This window comes from Pleurodeles waltl, chromosome 6, assembly GCF_031143425.1.
Source record: "Pleurodeles waltl isolate 20211129_DDA chromosome 6, aPleWal1.hap1.20221129, whole genome shotgun sequence".
NCBI lineage: Eukaryota > Metazoa > Chordata > Amphibia > Caudata > Salamandridae > Pleurodeles > Pleurodeles waltl.
The window spans coordinates 343459687-343478545 of NC_090445.1; the positions used below are offsets into that span (position 1 = coordinate 343459687).

Below are 18859 nucleotides of genomic sequence, written 5' to 3' on the forward strand. Positions count from 1 at the left end.
ATAAGTCCCTTGTAACTGGTACTTCTAGTACCGAGGGCCCTGATGCCAAGGAAGGTCTCTAAGGGCTGCAGCAGGTCTTATGCCACCCTGGAGACCTCTCACTCAGCACAGACACACTGCTTGCCAGCTTGTGTGTGCTAGTGAGAACAAAACGAGTAAGTCGACATGGCACTCCCCTCAGGGTGCCATGCCAGCCTCTCACTGCCTATGCAAGTATAGGTCAGTCACCCCTCTAGCAGGCCTTACAGCCCTAAGGCAGGGTGCACTATACCATAGGTGAGGGTACCAGTGCATGAGCATGGTACCCCTACAGTGTCTAAACAAAACCTTAGACATTGTAAGTGCAGGGTAGCCATGAGAGTATATGGTCTGGGAGTTTGTCAAACACGAACTCCACAGCACCATAATGGCTACACTGAAAACTGGGAAGTTTGGTATCAAACTTCTCAGCACAATAAATGCACACTGATGCCAGTGTACATTTTATTGAAAAATACACCACAGAGGGCACCTTAGAGGTGCCCCCTGAAACTTAACCGACTATCTGTGTAGGCTGACTAGTTTTAGCAGCCTGCCACAAACCGAGACATGTTGCTGGCCCCATGGGGAGAGTGCCTTTGTCACTCTGAGGCCAGTAACAAAGCCTGCACTGGGTGGAGATGCTAACACCTCTCCCAGGCAGGAATTGTCACACCTGGCGGTGAGCCTCAAAGGCTCACCTCCTTTGTGCCAACCCAGCAGGACACTCCAGCTAGTGGAGTTGCCCGCCCCCTCCGGCCAGGCCCCACTTTTGGCGGCAAGGCCGGAGAAAATAATGAGAAAAACAAGGAGGAGTCACTGGCCAGTCAGGACAGCCCCTAAGGTGTCCTGAGCTGAGGTGACTCTAACTTTTAGAAATCCTCCATCTTGCAGATGGAGGATTCCCCCAATAGGGTTAGGATTGTGACCCCCTCCCCTTGGGAGGAGGCACAAAGAGGGTGTACCCACCCTCAGGGCTAGTAGCCATTGGCTACTAACCCCCCAGACCTAAACACGCCCTTAAATTTAGTATTTAAGGGCTACCCTGAACCCTAGAAAATTAGATTCCTGCAACTACAAGAAGAAGGACTGCCTAGCTGAAAACCCCTGCAGCGGAAGACCAGAAGACGACAACTGCCTTGGCTCCAGAAACTCACCGGCCTGTCTCCTGCCTTCCAAAGATCCTGCTCCAGCGACGCCTTCCAAAGGGACCAGCGACCTCGACCTCCTCTGAGGACTGCCCCTGCTTCGAAAAGACAAGAAACTCCCGAGGACAGCAGACCTGCTCCAAGAAAAGCTGCAACTTTGTTTCCAGCAGCTTTAAAGAACCCTGCAAGCTCCCCGCAAGAAGCGTGAGACTTGCAACACTGCACCCGGCGACCCCGACTCGGCTGGTGGCGATCCAACACCTCAGGAGGGACCCCAGGACTACTCTGATACTGTGAGTACCAAAACCTGTCCCCCCTGAGGCCCCACAGCGCCGCCTGCAGAGGGAATCCCGAGGCTTCCCCTGACCGCGACTCTTTGAACCTAAAGTCCCGACGCCTGGGAGAGACCCTGCACCCGCAGCCCCCAGGACCTGAAGGACCGGACTTTCACTGGAGAAGTGACCCCCAGGAGTCCCTCTCCCTTGCCCAAGTGGAGGTTTCCCCGAGGAATCCCCCCCTTGCCTGCCTGCAGCGCTGAAGAGATCCCGAGATCTCTCATAGACTAACATTGAAAACCCGACGCTTGTTTCTACACTGCACCCGGCCGCCCCGCGCTGCTGAGGGTGAAATTTCTGTGTGGACTTGTGTCCCCCCCGGTGCCCTACAAAACCCCCCTGGTCTGCCCTCCGAAGACGCGGGTACTTACCTGCAAGCAGACTGGAACCGGGGCACCCCCTTCTCTCCATTCTAGCCTATGTGTTTTGGGCACCACTTTGAACTCTGCACCTGACCGGCCCTGAGCTGCTGGTGTGGTGACTTTGGGGTTGCTCTGAACCCCCAACGGTGGGCTACCTTGGACCAAGAACTAAGCCCTGTAAGTGTCTTACTTACCTGGTTAACCTAACAAATACTTACCTCCCCTAGGAACTGTGAAAATTGCACTAAGTGTCCACTTTTAAAACAGCTATTTGTGAATAACTTGAAAAGTATACATGCAATTTTGATGATTTGAAGTTCCTAAAGTACTTACCTGCAATACCTTTCGAATGAGATATTACATATAGAATTTGAACCTGTGGTTCTTAAAATAAACTAAGAAAAGATATTTTTCTATATAAAAACCTATTGGCTGGATTTGTCTCTGAGTGTGTGTACCTCATTTATTGTCTATGTGTATGTACAACAAATGCTTAACACTACTCCTTGGATAAGCCTACTGCTCGACCACACTACCACAAAATAGAGCATTAGTATTATCTATTTTTACCACTATTTTACCTCTAAGGGGAACCCTTGGACTCTGTGCATGCTATTCCTTACTTTGAAATAGCACAACAAGAGCCAACTTCCTACACATAGCATCAGCAAAGGCAAAAAGTCAGGGGGCAACCATGCCAAGGAGGCATTTCCTTACAGAATGTGACCCCCTTCCCTTGGGAGGAGGCACAAAGAGAGTGTAGCCACCCTCAGGGCTAGTAGCCATTGGCTACTAACCCCCCAGACCTAAACACCCCCCTAAATTCTGTCTTTAGGGGCTCCCCTGAACCTAGGAACTCAGATTCCTCCAACCTAAGAAGAAGAAGACTGCTGAGCTGAAAAACCCTGCAGAGAAGACGGAGACACTAACTGCTTTGGCCCCAGCTCTACCGGCCTGTCTCCCCCCTTCGGAAGAAAACTGCTCCAGCGACGCTTTCCCCAGGGACCAGCGACCTCTGAATCCTCAGAGGACTGCCCTGCTCTAGAAGGACCAAGAAACTCCAGAGAACAGCGGCCCTGTTCACCCAAGACTGCAACTTTGTTTCCAAAGGAGCAACTTAAAGACAACAGCGTTTCCCGCCAGAAGCGTGAGACTTGCAACCCTGCACCCGGCGACCCCGACTCGACTGGTGGAGAAACAACACCTCAGGGAGGACACCCCGGCGACTCCGAGACTGTGAGTAACCAAAGTTGTCCCCCCTGAGCCCCCACAGCGAAACCTGCAGAGGGAATCCCGAGGCTCCCCCTGACAGCGACTGCCTGACTCTCAGATCCCGACGCCTGGAAAAGACCCTGCACCCGCAGCCCCCAGGACCTGAAGGATCGGAACTCCAGTGCAGGAGTGACCCCCAGGAGGCCCTCTCCCTTACCCAGGTGGTGGCTACCCCGAGGAGCCCCCCCCCTTGCCTGCCTGCATTGCTGAAGAGACCCCTTGGTCTCCCATTGATTTAAACAACAAACCCGACGTGTGTTGGCACACTGCACCCGGCCGCCCCGTGCTGCTGAGGGTGTACTTTCTGTGCTAACTTGTGTCCCCCCCCGGTACCCTACAAAACCCCCCTGGTCTGCCCTCCGAAGACGCGGGTACTTACCTGCTGGCAGACTGGAACCGGGGCACCCCCTTCTCCATTGAAGCCTATGCATTTTGGGCAGCACCTCTTGGACCTCTGCACCTGACCGGCCCTGAGCTGCTGGTGTGGTAACTTTGGGGTTGCTCTGAACCCCCAACGGTGGGCTACCTTGGACCCAAACTTGAACCCTGTAGGTGGTTTACTTACCTGCAAGAACTAACAATTACTTACCTCCCCTAGGAACTGTGAAAATTGCACTGTCTAGTTTTAAAATAGCTATATGTGTTTCATTTGAAAAGTATATATGCTATTGTGATTATTCAAAGTTCCTAAAGTACTTACCTGCAATACCTTTCATGCAAAGTATTACTGGTAGAATTTGAACCTGTGGTTCTTAAAATAAACTAAGAAAATATATTTTTCTATACAAAACCTATTGGCCTGGAATTGTCTCTGAGTGTGTGTTCCTCATTTATTGCCTGTGTGTATGTACAACAAATGCTTAACACTACTCCTTTTGATAAGCCTACTGCTCGACCTCACTACCACAAAATAGAGCATTAGTATTATCTCTTTTTGCCACTAGCTTACCTCTAAGGGGAACCCTTGGACTCTGTGCATACTATTCCTTACTTTGAAATAGTGCATAGAGAGCCAACTTCCTACACACCTCAGCTCAGGACACCTTAGGGGCTGTCCTGACTGGCCAGTGACTCCTCCTTGTTTTTCTCATTATCTCTCCTGGACTTGCTGCCAAAAGTGGGGGCTGTGTCCAGGGGGCGGGCATCTCCACTAGCTGGAGTGCCCTGGGGCATTGTAACACGAAGCCTGAGCCTTTGAGGCTCACTGCTAGGTGTTACAGTTCCTGCAGGGGGGAGGTGTTAAGCACGTCCACCCAGTGCAGGCTTTTGTGTCTGTCCTCAGAGAGCACAAAGGCCCTCACCACATGGGGTCAGAAACTAGTCTCTCAGCAGCAGGCTGGCACAGACCAGTCAGTCCTGCACTGAACAATAGGGTAAAATACAGGGGATATCTCTAAGATGCCCTCTGTGTGCATTTTTAATAAATCCAACACTGGCATCAGTGTGGGTTTATTATTCTGAGAAGTTTGGTACCAAACTTCCCAGTATTCAGTGTAGCCATTATGGAGCTGTGGAGTTCGTTTTTGACAGACTCCCAGACCATATACTCTTATGTATACTCTGCACTTACAATGTCTAAGGTTTTGTTTAGACACTGCAGGGGCATAGTGCTCATGCACCTATGCCCTCACCTGTGGTATAGTGCACCCTGCCTTAGGGCTGTAAGGCCTGTTAGAGGGGTGACTTACCTATGCCATAGGCAGTGTGAGGTTGGCATGGCACCCTGAGGGGAGTGCCATGTCAACTTAGTCATTTTCTCCCCACCAGCACACACAAGCTGGCAAGCAGTGTGTCTGTGCTGAGTGAGGGGTCCTTAGGGTGGCATAAGACATGCTGCAGCCCTTAGAGACCTTCCCTGGCATCAGGGCCCTTGGTACCAGGGGTACCAGTTCCAAGGGACTTGCCTGGGTGCCAGGGTTGTGCCAATTGTGGAGACAATGGTACATTTTAGGTGAAAGAACACTGGTGCTGGGGCCTGGTTAGCAGGGTCCCAGCACACTTCTTAGTCAAGTCAGCATCAGTATCAGGCAAAAAGTGGGGGGTAACTGCAACAGGGAGCCATTTCTTTACAGTTTGCCAGAGTGCATTTGTGCTTGCATGTTTGTTCAACTTGTCCTCTATTATGTTGCTCTTTGTGCTGGCTGTGATGCACCTCTGTATGCATGCACTATGCAAAAGTGAAGGCTATAGACTTTCGTGATACTTGTTTGTGCTGCACTACGTGGTAGGTGAGACTCGTTCAATACAATACTGCTGGTTTGCACTCCGTTTTAGCAAGTGCTATGCGTGATTAGTGTCCATGTAGGTAGTGGTGTGTGATGTACTCAGTGGTGTGAGTGGCACTTACATATGTTCTGTTTGAATGATTGATCCAGCTCCTGACTCCACCTTTCTCTCATTGCAGGTAAGGCATTGCCAGGTCCCTGACACAGAGCTTCTGCCCAGTATCAGTAGCTCTTACCAGATTCTCAGTGCCAGATGGAGCACTGTCCAAGCAGTGGTAGCAGCACAGACGTCAACTGGACCAATGCCTCTGAATAAGGGGTAGCAGAAACAGTCCACCAGCTTGCAAAGCAGCTGATTCGCTGTTTTTATGTCAAGAGTGGTAGCAATACACATGAACATCCTAGCAAAAGTCAGACTGCCATATCTGCTGTGAGATGCTAGAATCATGGACTTCAGCTGGATTGCCTTCTTTGCCCTATATATTTTGGTCATCCTACAAAGCAACCAGTGCCGAGCATTTGTTGAAATATCAAGGACATCTGTTGAGATTGCGCTGCCCTCTGGAAGGTTGGCATTTCAACTGTCAGTACTCAAAAGAAGTGGGCCAGAAAATCTAGTGTCGTTTCGTGGAACCAGAGTCTCTGCTTTCTGTGGCAGGCGTACCTCTCGCACACCAGTGAAAGTCTACAACTCTTTTTCCTTGACTGTACTGTGAACGAGCAAATGTTTGATCTGCCTCCGGTACAAGTTTTCTGTAAATATTCTATACATAAAACAGACTTGGACTCGTATTCTGCGAGTGATGGAATCTGCTGTCATTTGTAGTCGGAATGTTAGTTTGCCAGATATTGTGGAGTGTGGTATTATGAGAGGTACTGTACCCTGGTTATATAGTCAATCTTTCTTATTTCTCTTCACATCTCAAAAGCAGGCAAAAAAGTTAAACTGGACTCCCTGTGAATTCTCTTGGCAGCTGGGCGTACTTCAGTGATGCCAAGCAGGCGGAACATAGGGTTATGTTCTGTAAACTTACAGAAGTACCCATCCACTCTGCGTACTCTGCCCAGCAAAGGTGAGAAAAGGGTGCACGGGAAAGATGGATTCTTCTCCAGTGTTTATATGTTCCATAGATTCATATGCATTTTCCTTGTCATCAGATGATTCCTCGCAGCACATGAATTGCTGAACTGTATCAAGGTTAGAAAACAGACCAGCAACTGCTAATTTTTTAACTAGAAATGGAAGCGCCACATCTGTGTCAGAAGAAATACCTACTGACAAGTAACACTATAGAGACTCATCAAACAGACACACTTGTCATGGAAAGAGTTCCTCCCCTTTGGATTGTAGTCTGTACCAATGCCCTCTGTGGGGCTCATACTTTTTTTTTTATGGCTTTATGCACCAAAAGGGTCGTTTTTGGTTAATTTTCCAAAATCCTAGTTTTTGGTAAAACATTTGGAGAACTTTCTCATGCTTCCAGCTGACTGGTTGTGAGGCAGATGACATACATTCTGTGGAACATAGCCGTCTGGCCTACTCCAGGTTTATAGCCGTAGCTATGTTTGGTAGTCCGAAGTGCATGTATCTTACTTGTAGGGACCACCAATTACTCCGACAAAACAAAGTGGGACTTTGTTGTAATCTTTACACATCACATATAGCCTATGACATTCGGTTATGGACTTTGTTTTTCTATATTTCTTATTTAAATTCTCTTGTTGTATTCTTCTAGGTATTCATGATCCGATCAGTGGATGGACAGTTGGGCCTATGTCCACGTTTTTCTTTATTGGCCTTCTGTGCATAATTGCTTATGAATTTTCTTTAGGATTAAAAGGTAACATTTTGTATGTGAAATGTCGTCTTTTTTCTTCTTTATCCTGACCTTTAGGCCTTCGCTGTAGGGTCCAGGAAATTTAGAGTTATAATTTCTGATAAACTGAAGATTTCTATACCAAGTTCCTCACTGCAGTCTGTGTTTTTTGTTTGTTTTTAGTAGCTGTGTGCATTGTTTTGTATTTCCTCTGGTTTCTCTAAGGGGACAGAACCATCTTAGAAAAATAATTCTAACAAATAACCTGTGATGTAACCTTTTTTTATTGCTTTGCCAAAACACACATATTGACTTAAAGGGCAAATGAGTTTGCATGCGTTGAGGGTTATAAGTGGTTGCTTAGTGCCTACTTTGCAATTTGAGTGATTTGTAGTAAAAGGGAGATAACCTGTTCTACTCACCATGGATTAATAGTCTATTCAGTGCAACTCAACTAACAGCAATTTAAGTGAATTTCAGTAGTTGTTTCGCAACCTCTTTACTTTGCTAAACAACAGTAAGCTCCACAGGTAAAAGTAAAAACTTACTTTTCTTTCATGATGGTGTTAATGTTTCTGTGAGGAAATTAGAGTACTGTTGGTTGAGAAGTAGGATTCTAAAGGCGTCAGCTGCTCTTTTAAAACCCTAGTGATGATTTTGGTAAGAAAGAATATAGAGGAGAGGAATAGCATGAATATAGGAAAAAGGCAAGGGTGAAGAAGGAAACTGGATTAAATTGAGTTGGTGGCCTGGATTTAGGTAGGTACATGGGAATAGAGGACCCAGAGACAGAGTGGAGCAGTTAGTGTCCAAGATATCATTAACTGAAGGAGGTGTGTTGAAGTTGATATACATTTTTGTAAAGTTATCTTTAAAAAAAAAAAAAAAAGTGGCTAGATTGGTGAAAATGTCAGACTTGTGTGTGATTTTAAGATTAGTAGCCTTAGGAGGAAGGACTGAACCACTGAAAAAAATCTTTAGTGAAGTTGGCCGAAGCATTGATTGATTTTGTTTGAAAAGAAGTGTTCCCAGGGTTTATGAATGGCTTGATGGTAGTTTTTAATTGTGACTTTGTAGGTAGTGTCTGCTGAAGGGCTGTAGGATACAATAAACTTTTTTTTTTTTTTTTTTGACGTGGCTTTTTAAGGTGCAGAGTTCCTCATTACAACAGAGGGAGCAGAAGGTCTCAGACAGTACAATATAAACTGTTTGGTAGGCGCTAAGGACAGGAGGGCTTTGTCCATCCAGGAGTTTAAAAAAAAAAAAAAAAGCTTGGCAGAGGATGGTTCATTAAGTCTGTTAGGCATATTCCAGGGCAGTTAGCAGCTTCTACTTTGGACCAGGCACTTATGGTCTTAAAGGGAGGGGCTGAAGGGCAGTATTTGGTACTGGTTGGGAGTATGAGAATGGAACAGCATGAACTCTTCGTATTGATGATATGGTTGCTAGATGCGAGTTAGTGAATCAAATCTGTGGCCTACATGATGGTTGGGAAATATGACTTCTTGTAGTAAGGCAAATGTTAGAATTTCTGTAACGGGTGGAGTCCTTGGGATCATCAAAATGAAACTGGAAAAATTGAGGTCTCCCAGAACAGTGAAGTTGCAGAATGTAAGAACTTGCAGAGCAATAGACTAGGCCAAGCGGTTGAAGAACTTGGCTTTAGGTGCAGGAAGGCAAAAGTCCTATGTATACCTATGCAAAGTACCTTATATTTAATGTACTTACCTGCAATTTGAATCTTGTGGTTCTAAAATAAATTAAGAAAAGAATATTTTCAATATAAAAACCTATTGGCCAGGAGTTAAGTCATTGAGTGTGCGTTCTCATTTATTGCCTGGGTGTGTACAACAAATGCTTATCACTACCCTCTGATAAGCCTAACTGCTCAATCACACTACCACAAATAGAGCATTAGTATTATCTATTATTGCCTCGGTCAAGCTTCTTGGGGAACCCCTGGACTCTGTGCACACTATCTCACATTGAGATAGTATATACAGAGCCAGCTTCCTACAGAAAGAGTATCAGTAATGTGGTGTGTGGAAAGCAAAACTTAAGCTTCTGTGAGTTAAAAAAAAAAAAAAAAAGGGGGGGGGGTGGGGGATAACTAATGCTTTTGACGATCACTTTGAAAATAATGGTTAGTCTTCCTTGTTTGCCGAGGCGGTCACCATAAAAGCTGGATTAGCCTTCAGAGGGTGCTATTTGGTTGGGAAGAGTCAGAAAGCCAGGTTTTGGATATTTTTTTAATTCACATGCTGTGCATTATTTCGTCATCTGGTTTTTGGGTCCAGAGTCCAGAATGCTGTCGACAATTTTGCTGTAGGTCCCATCTTGATGACATCAGATGTACCCTTCTGTATGTGGTAGTCATGTTCAGATTATTTTTTTCTGCCATTGGGCCTGGATGCATGGACTTAAGCTTTGAGTTGAAAAGAAATAAAAGTTTTTCTTAATGGTAAAATCCCTGAAAGAGACAGACAGGGGGATAAACAACATTGCCATCCAGCAGATGCTAAGGGAATACACCGAAAAACTCTGGAGAGCTTTCATCAAGGGAACACATGGGAGCAACAACCGTGAGTCGAGGAATTTCAAGTGAGTGTGGAGCATACCCCTTTTCATTTTTGCCCAAAGTGCCACCACAAATTTGCACAAAGGACAGCCTCGAAATCTGCAAACTCTGTCTGGCCTGTGACCATCGATTGAAGGACTGCGGCACCTGCCCGAAGCTCCAGCCCAAGATGCTAAAATCGAGGGTTGGCGGGGGGGACCGAACTAACACAGAGGAAATTCTGACGCTGAGGAGACTGCCAGTCAGAGAAAAGATGCTGAAAAGACCAATTTACAAGGGACCTGTAAGGAAATGCCTCCTTGGCATGGTTACCCCCTGACTTTTTGCCTTTGCTGATGCTATGTTTTGAATTGAAATTGTGCTGAGTCCTGCTAACCAGGCCCCAGCACCAGTGTTCTTTCCCTAACCTGTACTTTTGTATCCACAATTGGCACACCATGGCATCCAGATAAGTCCCTTGTAAATGGTACCCCTGGTACCAAGGGCCCTGATGCCAAGGAAGGTCTCTAAGAGCTGCAGCATGTCTTATGCCACCCTGGAGACCCCTCACTCAGCACAGACACACTGCTTGCCAGCTTGTGTGTGCCGGTGAGAACAAAACGAGTAAGTCGACATGGCACTCCCCTCAGGGTGCCATGCCAGCCTCTCACTGCCTATGCAGGTATAGATAAGTCACCCCTCTAGCAGGCCTTACAGCCCTAAGGCAGGGTGCACTATACCATAGGTGAGGGCACCAGTGCATGAGCACTGTGCCCCTACAGTGTCTAAACAAAACCTTAGACATTGTAAGTGCAGGGTAGCCATAAGAGTATATGGTCTGGGAGTCTGTCAAACACGAACTCCACAGCACCATAATGGCTACACTGAAAACTGGGAAGTTTGGTATCCAACTTCTAAGCACAATAAATGCACACTGATGCCAGTGTACATTTTATTGTAAAATACACCCCAGAGGGCACCTTAGAGGTGCCCCCTGAAACCTTAACCGACTATCTGTGTAGGCTGACTGGTTCCAGCAGCCTGCCACAACCGAGACATGTTGCTGGCCCCATGGGGAGAGTGCCTTTGTCACTCTGAGGCCAGTAACAAAGCCTGCACTGGGTGGAGATGCTAACACCTCCCCCAGGCAGGAGCTGTCACACCTGGCGGTGAGCCTCAAAGGCTCACCCCTTTGTGCCAGCACCGCAGGACACTCCAGCTAGTGGAGTTGCCCGCCCCCTCCGGCCACGGCCCCCACTTTTGGCGGCAAGGCCGGAGAAAATAATGAGAATAACAAGGAGGAGTCACTGGCCAGTCAGGACAGCCCCTAAGGTGTCCTGAGCTGAAGTGACTCTAACTTTTAGAAATCCTCCATCTTGCAGATGGAGGATTCCCCAATAGGATTAGGGATGTGACCCCCTCCCCTTGGGAGGAGGCACAAAGAGGGTGTACCCACCCTCAGGGCTAGTAGCCATTTGCTACTAACCCCCCAGACCTAAACACGCCCTTAAATTTAGTATTTAAGGGCTTCCCTGAACCTAAGAATTTAGATTCCTGAAACTACAAGAAGAAGAGGACTGCTGAGCTGAAAACCCCCTGCAGAGGAAGAACAGAAGACACCAACTGCTTTGGCCCCAGACTTACCGGCCTGTCTCCTACCTTCCAAAGAAACCTGCTCCAGCGACGCTTTCCAAGGGACCAGCGACCTCTGAATCCTCTGAGGACTGCCCTGCTTCAAGAAAGACAAGAAACTCCCGAGGACAGCGGCACTGCTCCAAAAGAACTGCAACTTTGTTTCAAGGAGCAGATTTAAAGACCCCTGCAACTCCCCGCAAGAAGCGTGAGACTTGCAACACTGCACCCGGCGACCCCGACTCGACTGGTGGAGAACCAACACCTCAGGGAGGACCCTCCGGCGACTCCGAGACCGTGAGTAACCAAAGTTGTCCCCCCTGAGCCCCCACAGCGACGCCTGCAGAGGGAATCCCGAGGCTCCCCCTGACCGCGACTGCCTGAACTCTATTTCCCGACGGCTGGAAAAGACCCTGCACCCGCAGCCCCCAGCACCTAAAGGAACGGAACTCCTGTGCAGGAGTGACCCCCAGGAGGCCCTCTCCTTTGCCCAGGTGGTGGCTACCCCGAGGAGCCCCCCCCCCTTGCCTGCCTGCAACGCTGAAGAGATCCCTTGATCTCTCATAGGAAACCATTGAAAACCCGACGTGTGTTTGCACACTGCACCCGGCCGCCCCCGCGCTGCTGAGGGTGTACTTTTTGTGCTGACTTGTGTCCCCCCCCCCCGGTGCCCTACAAAACCCCCTGGTCTGCCCTCCGAAGACGCGGGTACTTACCTGCTGGCAGACCGGAACCGGGGCACCCCCTTCTCTCCATTGAAGCCTATGTGTTTTGGGCACCTCTTTGACCTCTGCACCTGACCGGCCCTGAGCTGCTGGTGTGATAACTTTGGGGTTGCTCTGAACCCCCAACGGTGGGCTACCTTGGACCCAAACCTGAGACTTGTAAGTGATTTACTTACCTGACAAAACTAACAAAAACTTACCTCCCCCAGGAACTGTGAAAATTGCACTGTGTCCACTTTTAAAACAGCTTATTGTGTTTTATGTAAAAAGTATACATGCTAATGTAATGATTCAAAGTTCCTAAAGTACTTACCTGCAATACCTTTCAAATGAGATATTACATGTAGAATTTGAACCTGTGGTTCTTAAAATAAACTAAGAAAATATATTTTTCTATAACAAAACCTATTGGCTGGATTTGTCTCTGAGTGTGTGTTCCTCATTTATTGCCTCTGTGTATGTACAACAAATGCTTAACACTACTCCTTGGATAAGCCTACTGCTCGACCACACTACCACAAACTAGAGCATTAGTATTATCTCTTTTTGCCACTATCTTACCTCTAAGGGGAACCCTTGGACTCTGTGCGTACTATTCCTTACTTTGAAATAGTGGATACAGAGCCAACTTCCTACATTGGTGGATCAGCGGTGGGGTACAAGACTTTGCATTTGCTGGACTACTCAGCCAATACCTGATCACACGACAAATTCCAAAAATTGTCATTAGAAATTGTTTTTGAATTTGAGCTATTTTTCTAAATTCTTAAAAGTCCTGCTAGGGCCTTGTGTTAGTCCCTGTTTAGCATTTCTTTTAGTGTTTAAAAGTTTGGTAAAAGTTTGAATTAGATTCTAGAAACTAGTTTTAGTTTCTTAAAAAGTATTCCAACTTTTAGAAGCATAATGTCTAATACAGATGTGAATGTGGTGGAACTCGACACCACACCTTACCTCCATCTACAGATGAGAGAGCTAAGGTCACTCTGTAAACTAAAGAAAATAGCAATGGGCTCCAGACCTTCCAAACTACAGCTCCAGGAGCTGTTGGCAGAGTTTGAAAGAGCCAACCCCTCTGAGGATGGCAACACAGAGGATGAGTATAGTGACTTGGAGGGTGATTCCCCCCCACCAGTCCTATCTAGGGAGGACAGGGCCTCTCAAGCCCTGACTCCACAAATCATAGTCAGAGATGCTGGTTCCCTCACAGGAGGGACCAACCTCTCTGAAATCACTGAGGATAACTCCAGTGAAGAGGACATCCAGTTAGCCAGGATGGCCAAAAGATTGGCTTTGGAAAGACAGATCCTAGCCATAGAAAGGGAAAGACAAGAGATGGGCCTAGGACCCATCAATGGTGGCAGCAACATAAATAGGGTCAGAGATTCTCCTGACATGTTGAAAATCCCTAAAGGGATTGTAACTAAATATGAAGATGGTGATGACATCACCAAATGGTTCACAGCTTTTGAGAGGGCTTGTGTAACCAGAAAAGTGAACAAATCTCACTGGGGTGCTCTCCTTTGGGAAATGTTCACAGGAAAGTGTAGGGATAGACTCCTCACACTCTCTGGAAAAGATGCAGAATCTTATGACCTCATGAAGGGTACCCTGATTGAGGGCTTTGGATTCTCCACTGAGGAGTATAGGATTAGATTCAGGGGGGCTCAAAAATCCTCGAGCCAGACCTGGGTTGACTTTGTAGACTACTCAGTAAAAACACTAGATGGTTGGATTCAAGGCAGTGGTGTAAGTAATTATGATGGGCTGTACAATTTATTTGTGAAAGAACACCTGTTAAGTAATTGTTTCAATGACAAACTGCATCAGCATCTGGTAGACCTAGGACCAATTTCTCCCCAAGAATTGGGAAAGAAGGCGGACCATTGGGTCAAGACTAGGGTGTCCAAAACTTCCACAGGGGGTGACCAAAAGAAAGGGGTCACAACCTCCCCAGGGGAAGGGTGGTGAGACAACCAAAAACAAAAATAGTAAAGAGTCTTCTACAGGCCCCCAAAAACCTGCGCAGGAGGGTGGGCCCAGAGCCTCTTCACAAAACAATTCTGGGTACAAGGGTAAAAACTTTGATCCCAAAAAGGCCTGGTGTCGTAGCTGTAGTCAGTCTGGACACCAAACTGGAGACAAGGCCTGTCCCAAGAAAGATACCACTTCTAACTCCAATCCAGCTAAAACTGGAATGGCCAGTCTCCAAGTGGGATCAACAGTGGGCCCAGAGCAAATCAGGTGTCACACTGAAGCTACATTAGTCTCTGAGGGTGGGGTGGATTTAGCCACACTGGCTGCCTGGCCCCCTAACATGCAAAAATACAGGCAGCAGCTCTTAATTAATGGGACAAGTGTAGAGGGCCTGAGGGATACAGGTGCCAGTGTCACTATGGTGACAGAGAAACTGGTTTCCCCTGGCCAATACCTGGCTGGACAAACTTATCCAGTCACCAACGCTGACAATCAGACTAAAGTACATCCCATGGCTATGGTAACTTTAGAGTCGGGAGAGGTCAATGGCCTGAAACAGGTGGTGGTCTCCTCAAATATCCCAGTAGACTGTTTGCTTGGAAATGACCTGGAGTCCTCAGCATGGGCTGAGGTAGAACTGAAAACCCATGCAGCCATGCTGGGTATCCCTGAACTGGTGTGTGTCAAGACAAGGGCACAGTGCAAGGCACAGGGTGAAAAAGTAGAGCTGGAGTCTGGAAGAAAGGCCCAGCCTACCAAGAGAAAAGGAAAGTCAGCTGGGAAACCAGCTGCAACACAACAAGAGAAAGAGAACCTCTCTTCTCAGGAAGAAGTTCTGCCCTCTGAGGGAACTGAGCCTATGGAGCTGGAACCTTATCAGGTTGAGCTCTTAGGCCCAGGGGGACCCTCAAGGGAGGAGTTGTGTAAGGGACAAGAAACCTGTCCCTCTCTTGAAGGCCTTAGGCAGCAAGCTGCTGAAGAGTCCAAAGGCACGAAAAATGGAACACATAGGGTCTATTGGGAAGATGGACTCCTGTACACTGAGGCAAGAGATCCCAAACCTGGTGCCACTAGGAGAGTGGTAGTGCCTCAGGCGTTCAGAGAGTTTATTCTGACCTTAGCCCATGATATTCCCCTTGCTGGGCTTTTGGGACAAACCAAGACGTGGGAGAGGTTAGTCAACCACTTCTACTGGCCCAACATGTCCCAGAAGGTTAAGGAGTTTTGCATCTCCTGTCCCACCTGTCAAGCCAGTGGTAAGACAGGTGGACATCCAAAGGCCCCCCTCATTCCACTTCCAGTGGTGGGGGTCCCCTTTGAAAGAGTGGGTGTGGACATAGTGGGTCCACTTGAACCTCCCACTGCCTCAGGAAATATGTACATCCTAGTAGTAGTGGATCATGCTGCTAGGTATCCTGAAGCTATTCCCCTTAGGTCGACTACTGCCCCTGCAGTAGCCAAGGCCCTCATTGGTATCTTTACCAGAGTGGGTTTCCCTAAGGAGGTGGTGTCTGACAGAGGTACCAACTTCATGTCAGCATACCTAAAACACATGTGGAATGAGTGTGGAGTGACTTATAAGTTCACTACACCATATCATCCACAAACTAATGGCCTTGTTGAGAGATTCAACAAGACATTAAAGGGCATGATCATGGGGCTCCTAGAAAAACTCAAAAGTAGATGGGATGTCCTCCTGCCATGTCTGCTTTTCGCTTACAGAGAGGTGCCTCAGAAGGGAGTAGGGTTCTCACCCTTTGAACTTCTGTTTGGCCACCCTGTAAGGGGACCACTTGCTCTTGTTAAAGAAGGCTGGGAGAGACCTCTTCATGAGCCTAAACAAGACATATTGGACTATGTACTTGGCCTTCGCTCAAGAATGGCAGAGTACATGGAAAAGGCAAGTAAAAACCTTGAGGCCAGCCAACAGCTCCAGAAGTTTTGGTATGACCAAAAGGCTGCAATGGTTGAATTTCAACCAGGGCAGAAAGTCTGGGTTTTGGAGCCTGTGGCTCCCATGGCACTTCAGGACTGATGGAGTGGCCCTTACCCAATCCTGGAAAAGAAGAGTCAGGTCACCTACCTGGTGACCTAGGCACAAGCAGGAGCCCCAAGAGGGTGATCCATGTAAACCGCCTAAAACTCTTCCATGATAGGGCTGATGTGAATCTGTTGATGGTAACAGATGAGGAGCAGGAAGCTGAGAGTGAGCCTCTCCCTGATCTCCTCTCATCAGACCCTAAAGATGGCTCAGTGGATGGAGTGATCTATTCAGACACCCTCTCTGGCCAACAGCAAGCTGACTGTAGGAAGGTCCTACAACAGTTTGCTGAGCTCTTTTCCCTAACCCCTGGTCAGACACACCTGTGTACCCATGATGTGGACACAGGAGACAGCATGCCTGTCAAAAACAAAATCTTCAGACAGTCTGATCAAGTTAAGGAAAGCATCAAGGTGGAAGTCCACAAGATGCTGGAATTGGGGGTAATTGAGTACTCTGACAGCCCCTGGGCTAGCCCAGTTGTCTTAGTCCCCAAACCTCACACCAAAGAAGGAAAGAGAGAGATGAGGTTTTGTGTGGACTACAGAGGTCTTAATTCTGTCTCCAAGACAGATGCCCATCCCATTCCTAGAGCTGACGAGCTGATTGACAAATTAGGTGCTGCCAAATTCTTAAGTACCTTTGACTTAACTGCAGGGTACTGGCAAATCAAAATGGCACCTGGAGCAAAAGAGAAAACAGCATTCTCCACACCTGATGGGCATTATCAGTTTACTGTTATGCCCTTTGGTTTAAAGAATGCCCCTGCCACCTTCCAAAGGTTGGTGAATCAAGTCCTTGCTGGGTTGGAATCCTTTAGTGCAGCTTATCTTGATGATATTGCTGTCTTCAGCTCCACCTGGCAGGATCACCTGGTCCACCTGAAGAAGGTTTTGAAGGCTCTGCAATCAACAGGCCTCTCTATCAAGGCATCCAAATGCCAGATAGGGCAGGGAACTGTGGTTTACTTGGGACACCTTGTAGGTGGAGGCCAAGTTCAGCCACTCCAGCCTAAGATCCAGACTATTCTGGACTGGGCAGCTCCAAAAACCCAGACTCAAGTCAGGGCATTCCTTGGCTTGACTGGGTACTATAGGAGGTTTGTGAAGGGATATGGATCAATTGTGACAGCCCTCACAGAACTCACCTCCAAGAAAATGCCAAAGAAAGTAAACTGGACTGTAGAATGCCAACAGGCCTTTGACACCCTGAAACAAGCTATGTGCACAGCACCAGTTCTAAAAGCTCCAGATTACTCCAAGCAATTCATTGTGCAAACAGATGCCTCTGAACATGGGATAGGGGCAGTTTTGTCCCAAACAAATGATGATGGCCTTGACCAGCCTGTTGCTTTCATTAGCAGGAGGTTACTCCCCAGGGAGCAGCGTTGGAGTGCCATTGAGAGGGAGGCCTTTGCTGTGGTTTGGTCCCTGAAGAAGTTGAGACCATACCTCTTTGGTACTCACTTCCTAGTTCAAACTGACCACAGACCTCTCAGATGGCTGATGCAAATGAAAGGTGAAAATCCAAAACTGTTGAGGTGGTCCATCTCCCTACAGGGAATGGACTTTATAGTGGAACACAGACCTGGGACTGCCCATGCCAATGCAGATGGCCTTTCCAGGTTCTTCCACTTAGAAAATGAAGACTCTCTTGGGAAAGGTTAGTCTCATCCTCTTTCGTTTGGGGGGGGGGGGGGGAGGGGGTTGTGTAAGGAAATGCCTCCTTGGCATGGTTACCCCCTGACTTTTTGCCTTTGCTGATGCTATGTTTTGAATTGAAAGTGTGCTGAGGCCTGCTAACCAGGCCCCAGCACCAGTGTTCTTTCCCTAACCTGTACTTTTGTATCCACAATTGGCACACCCTGGCATCCAGATAAGTCCCTTGTAAATGGTACCCCTGGTGCCAAGGGCCCTGATGCCAAGGAAGGTCTCTAAGGGCTGCAGCATGTCTTATGCCACCCTGGAGACCCCTCACTCAGCACAGACACACTGCTTGCCAGCTTGTGTGTGCTGGTGAGAACAAAACGAGTAAGTCGACATGGCACTCCCCTCAGGGTGCCATGCCAGCCTCTCACTGCCTATGCAGGTATAGATAAGTCACCCCTCTAGCAGGCCTTACAGCCCTAAGGCAGGGTGCACTATACCATAGGTGAGGGCACCAGTGCACTGTGCCCCTACAGTGTCTAAACAAAACCTTAGACATTGTAAGTGCAGGGTAGCCATAAGAGTATATGGTCTGGGAGTCTGTTTTACATGAACTCCACAGCACCATAATGGCTACACTGAAAACTGGGAAGTTTGGTATCAAACTTCTCAGCACAATAAATGCACACTGATGCCAGTGTACATTTTATTGTAAAATACACCCCAGAGGGCACCTTAGAGGTGCCCCCTGAAACCTTAACCGACTATCTGTGTAGGCTGACTGGTTCCAGCAGCCTGCCACAACCGAGACATGTTGCTGGCCCCATGGGGAGAGTGCCTTTGTCACTCTGAGGCCAGTAACAAAGCCTGCACTGGGTGGAGATGCTAACACCTCCCCCAGGCAGGCGCTGTCACACCTGGCGGTGAGCCTCAAAGGCTCACCCCTTTGTGCCAGCACCGCAGGACACTCCAGCTAGTGGAGTTGCCCGCCCCCTCCAGCAATGCCCCCACTTTTGGCGGCAAGGCCGGAGAAAATAATGAGAATAACAAGGAGGAGTCACTGGCCAGTCAGGACAGCCCCTAAGGTGTTCTGAGCTGAAGTGACTC

General features: G+C 47.9%; 1 protein-coding gene across 2 annotated transcripts in view; it reads left to right on the forward strand.

The window, feature by feature from the left end:
• Positions 1 to 7322, forward strand: part of RBM23 (RNA binding motif protein 23) — a 454647-nt gene extending 447325 nt beyond the window's left edge. For both annotated transcript variants that reach the window (XM_069238236.1, XM_069238237.1), the window contains exon 14: positions 5540 to 7322. In XM_069238236.1, the coding sequence (XP_069094337.1) occupies positions 5540 to 5543 (4 nt within the window). In that variant the 3' untranslated portion in view covers positions 5544 to 7322. The remainder of the gene's footprint in view (positions 1 to 5539) is intronic.
• The last annotated feature ends 11537 nt before the right edge of the window (positions 7323 to 18859 follow it).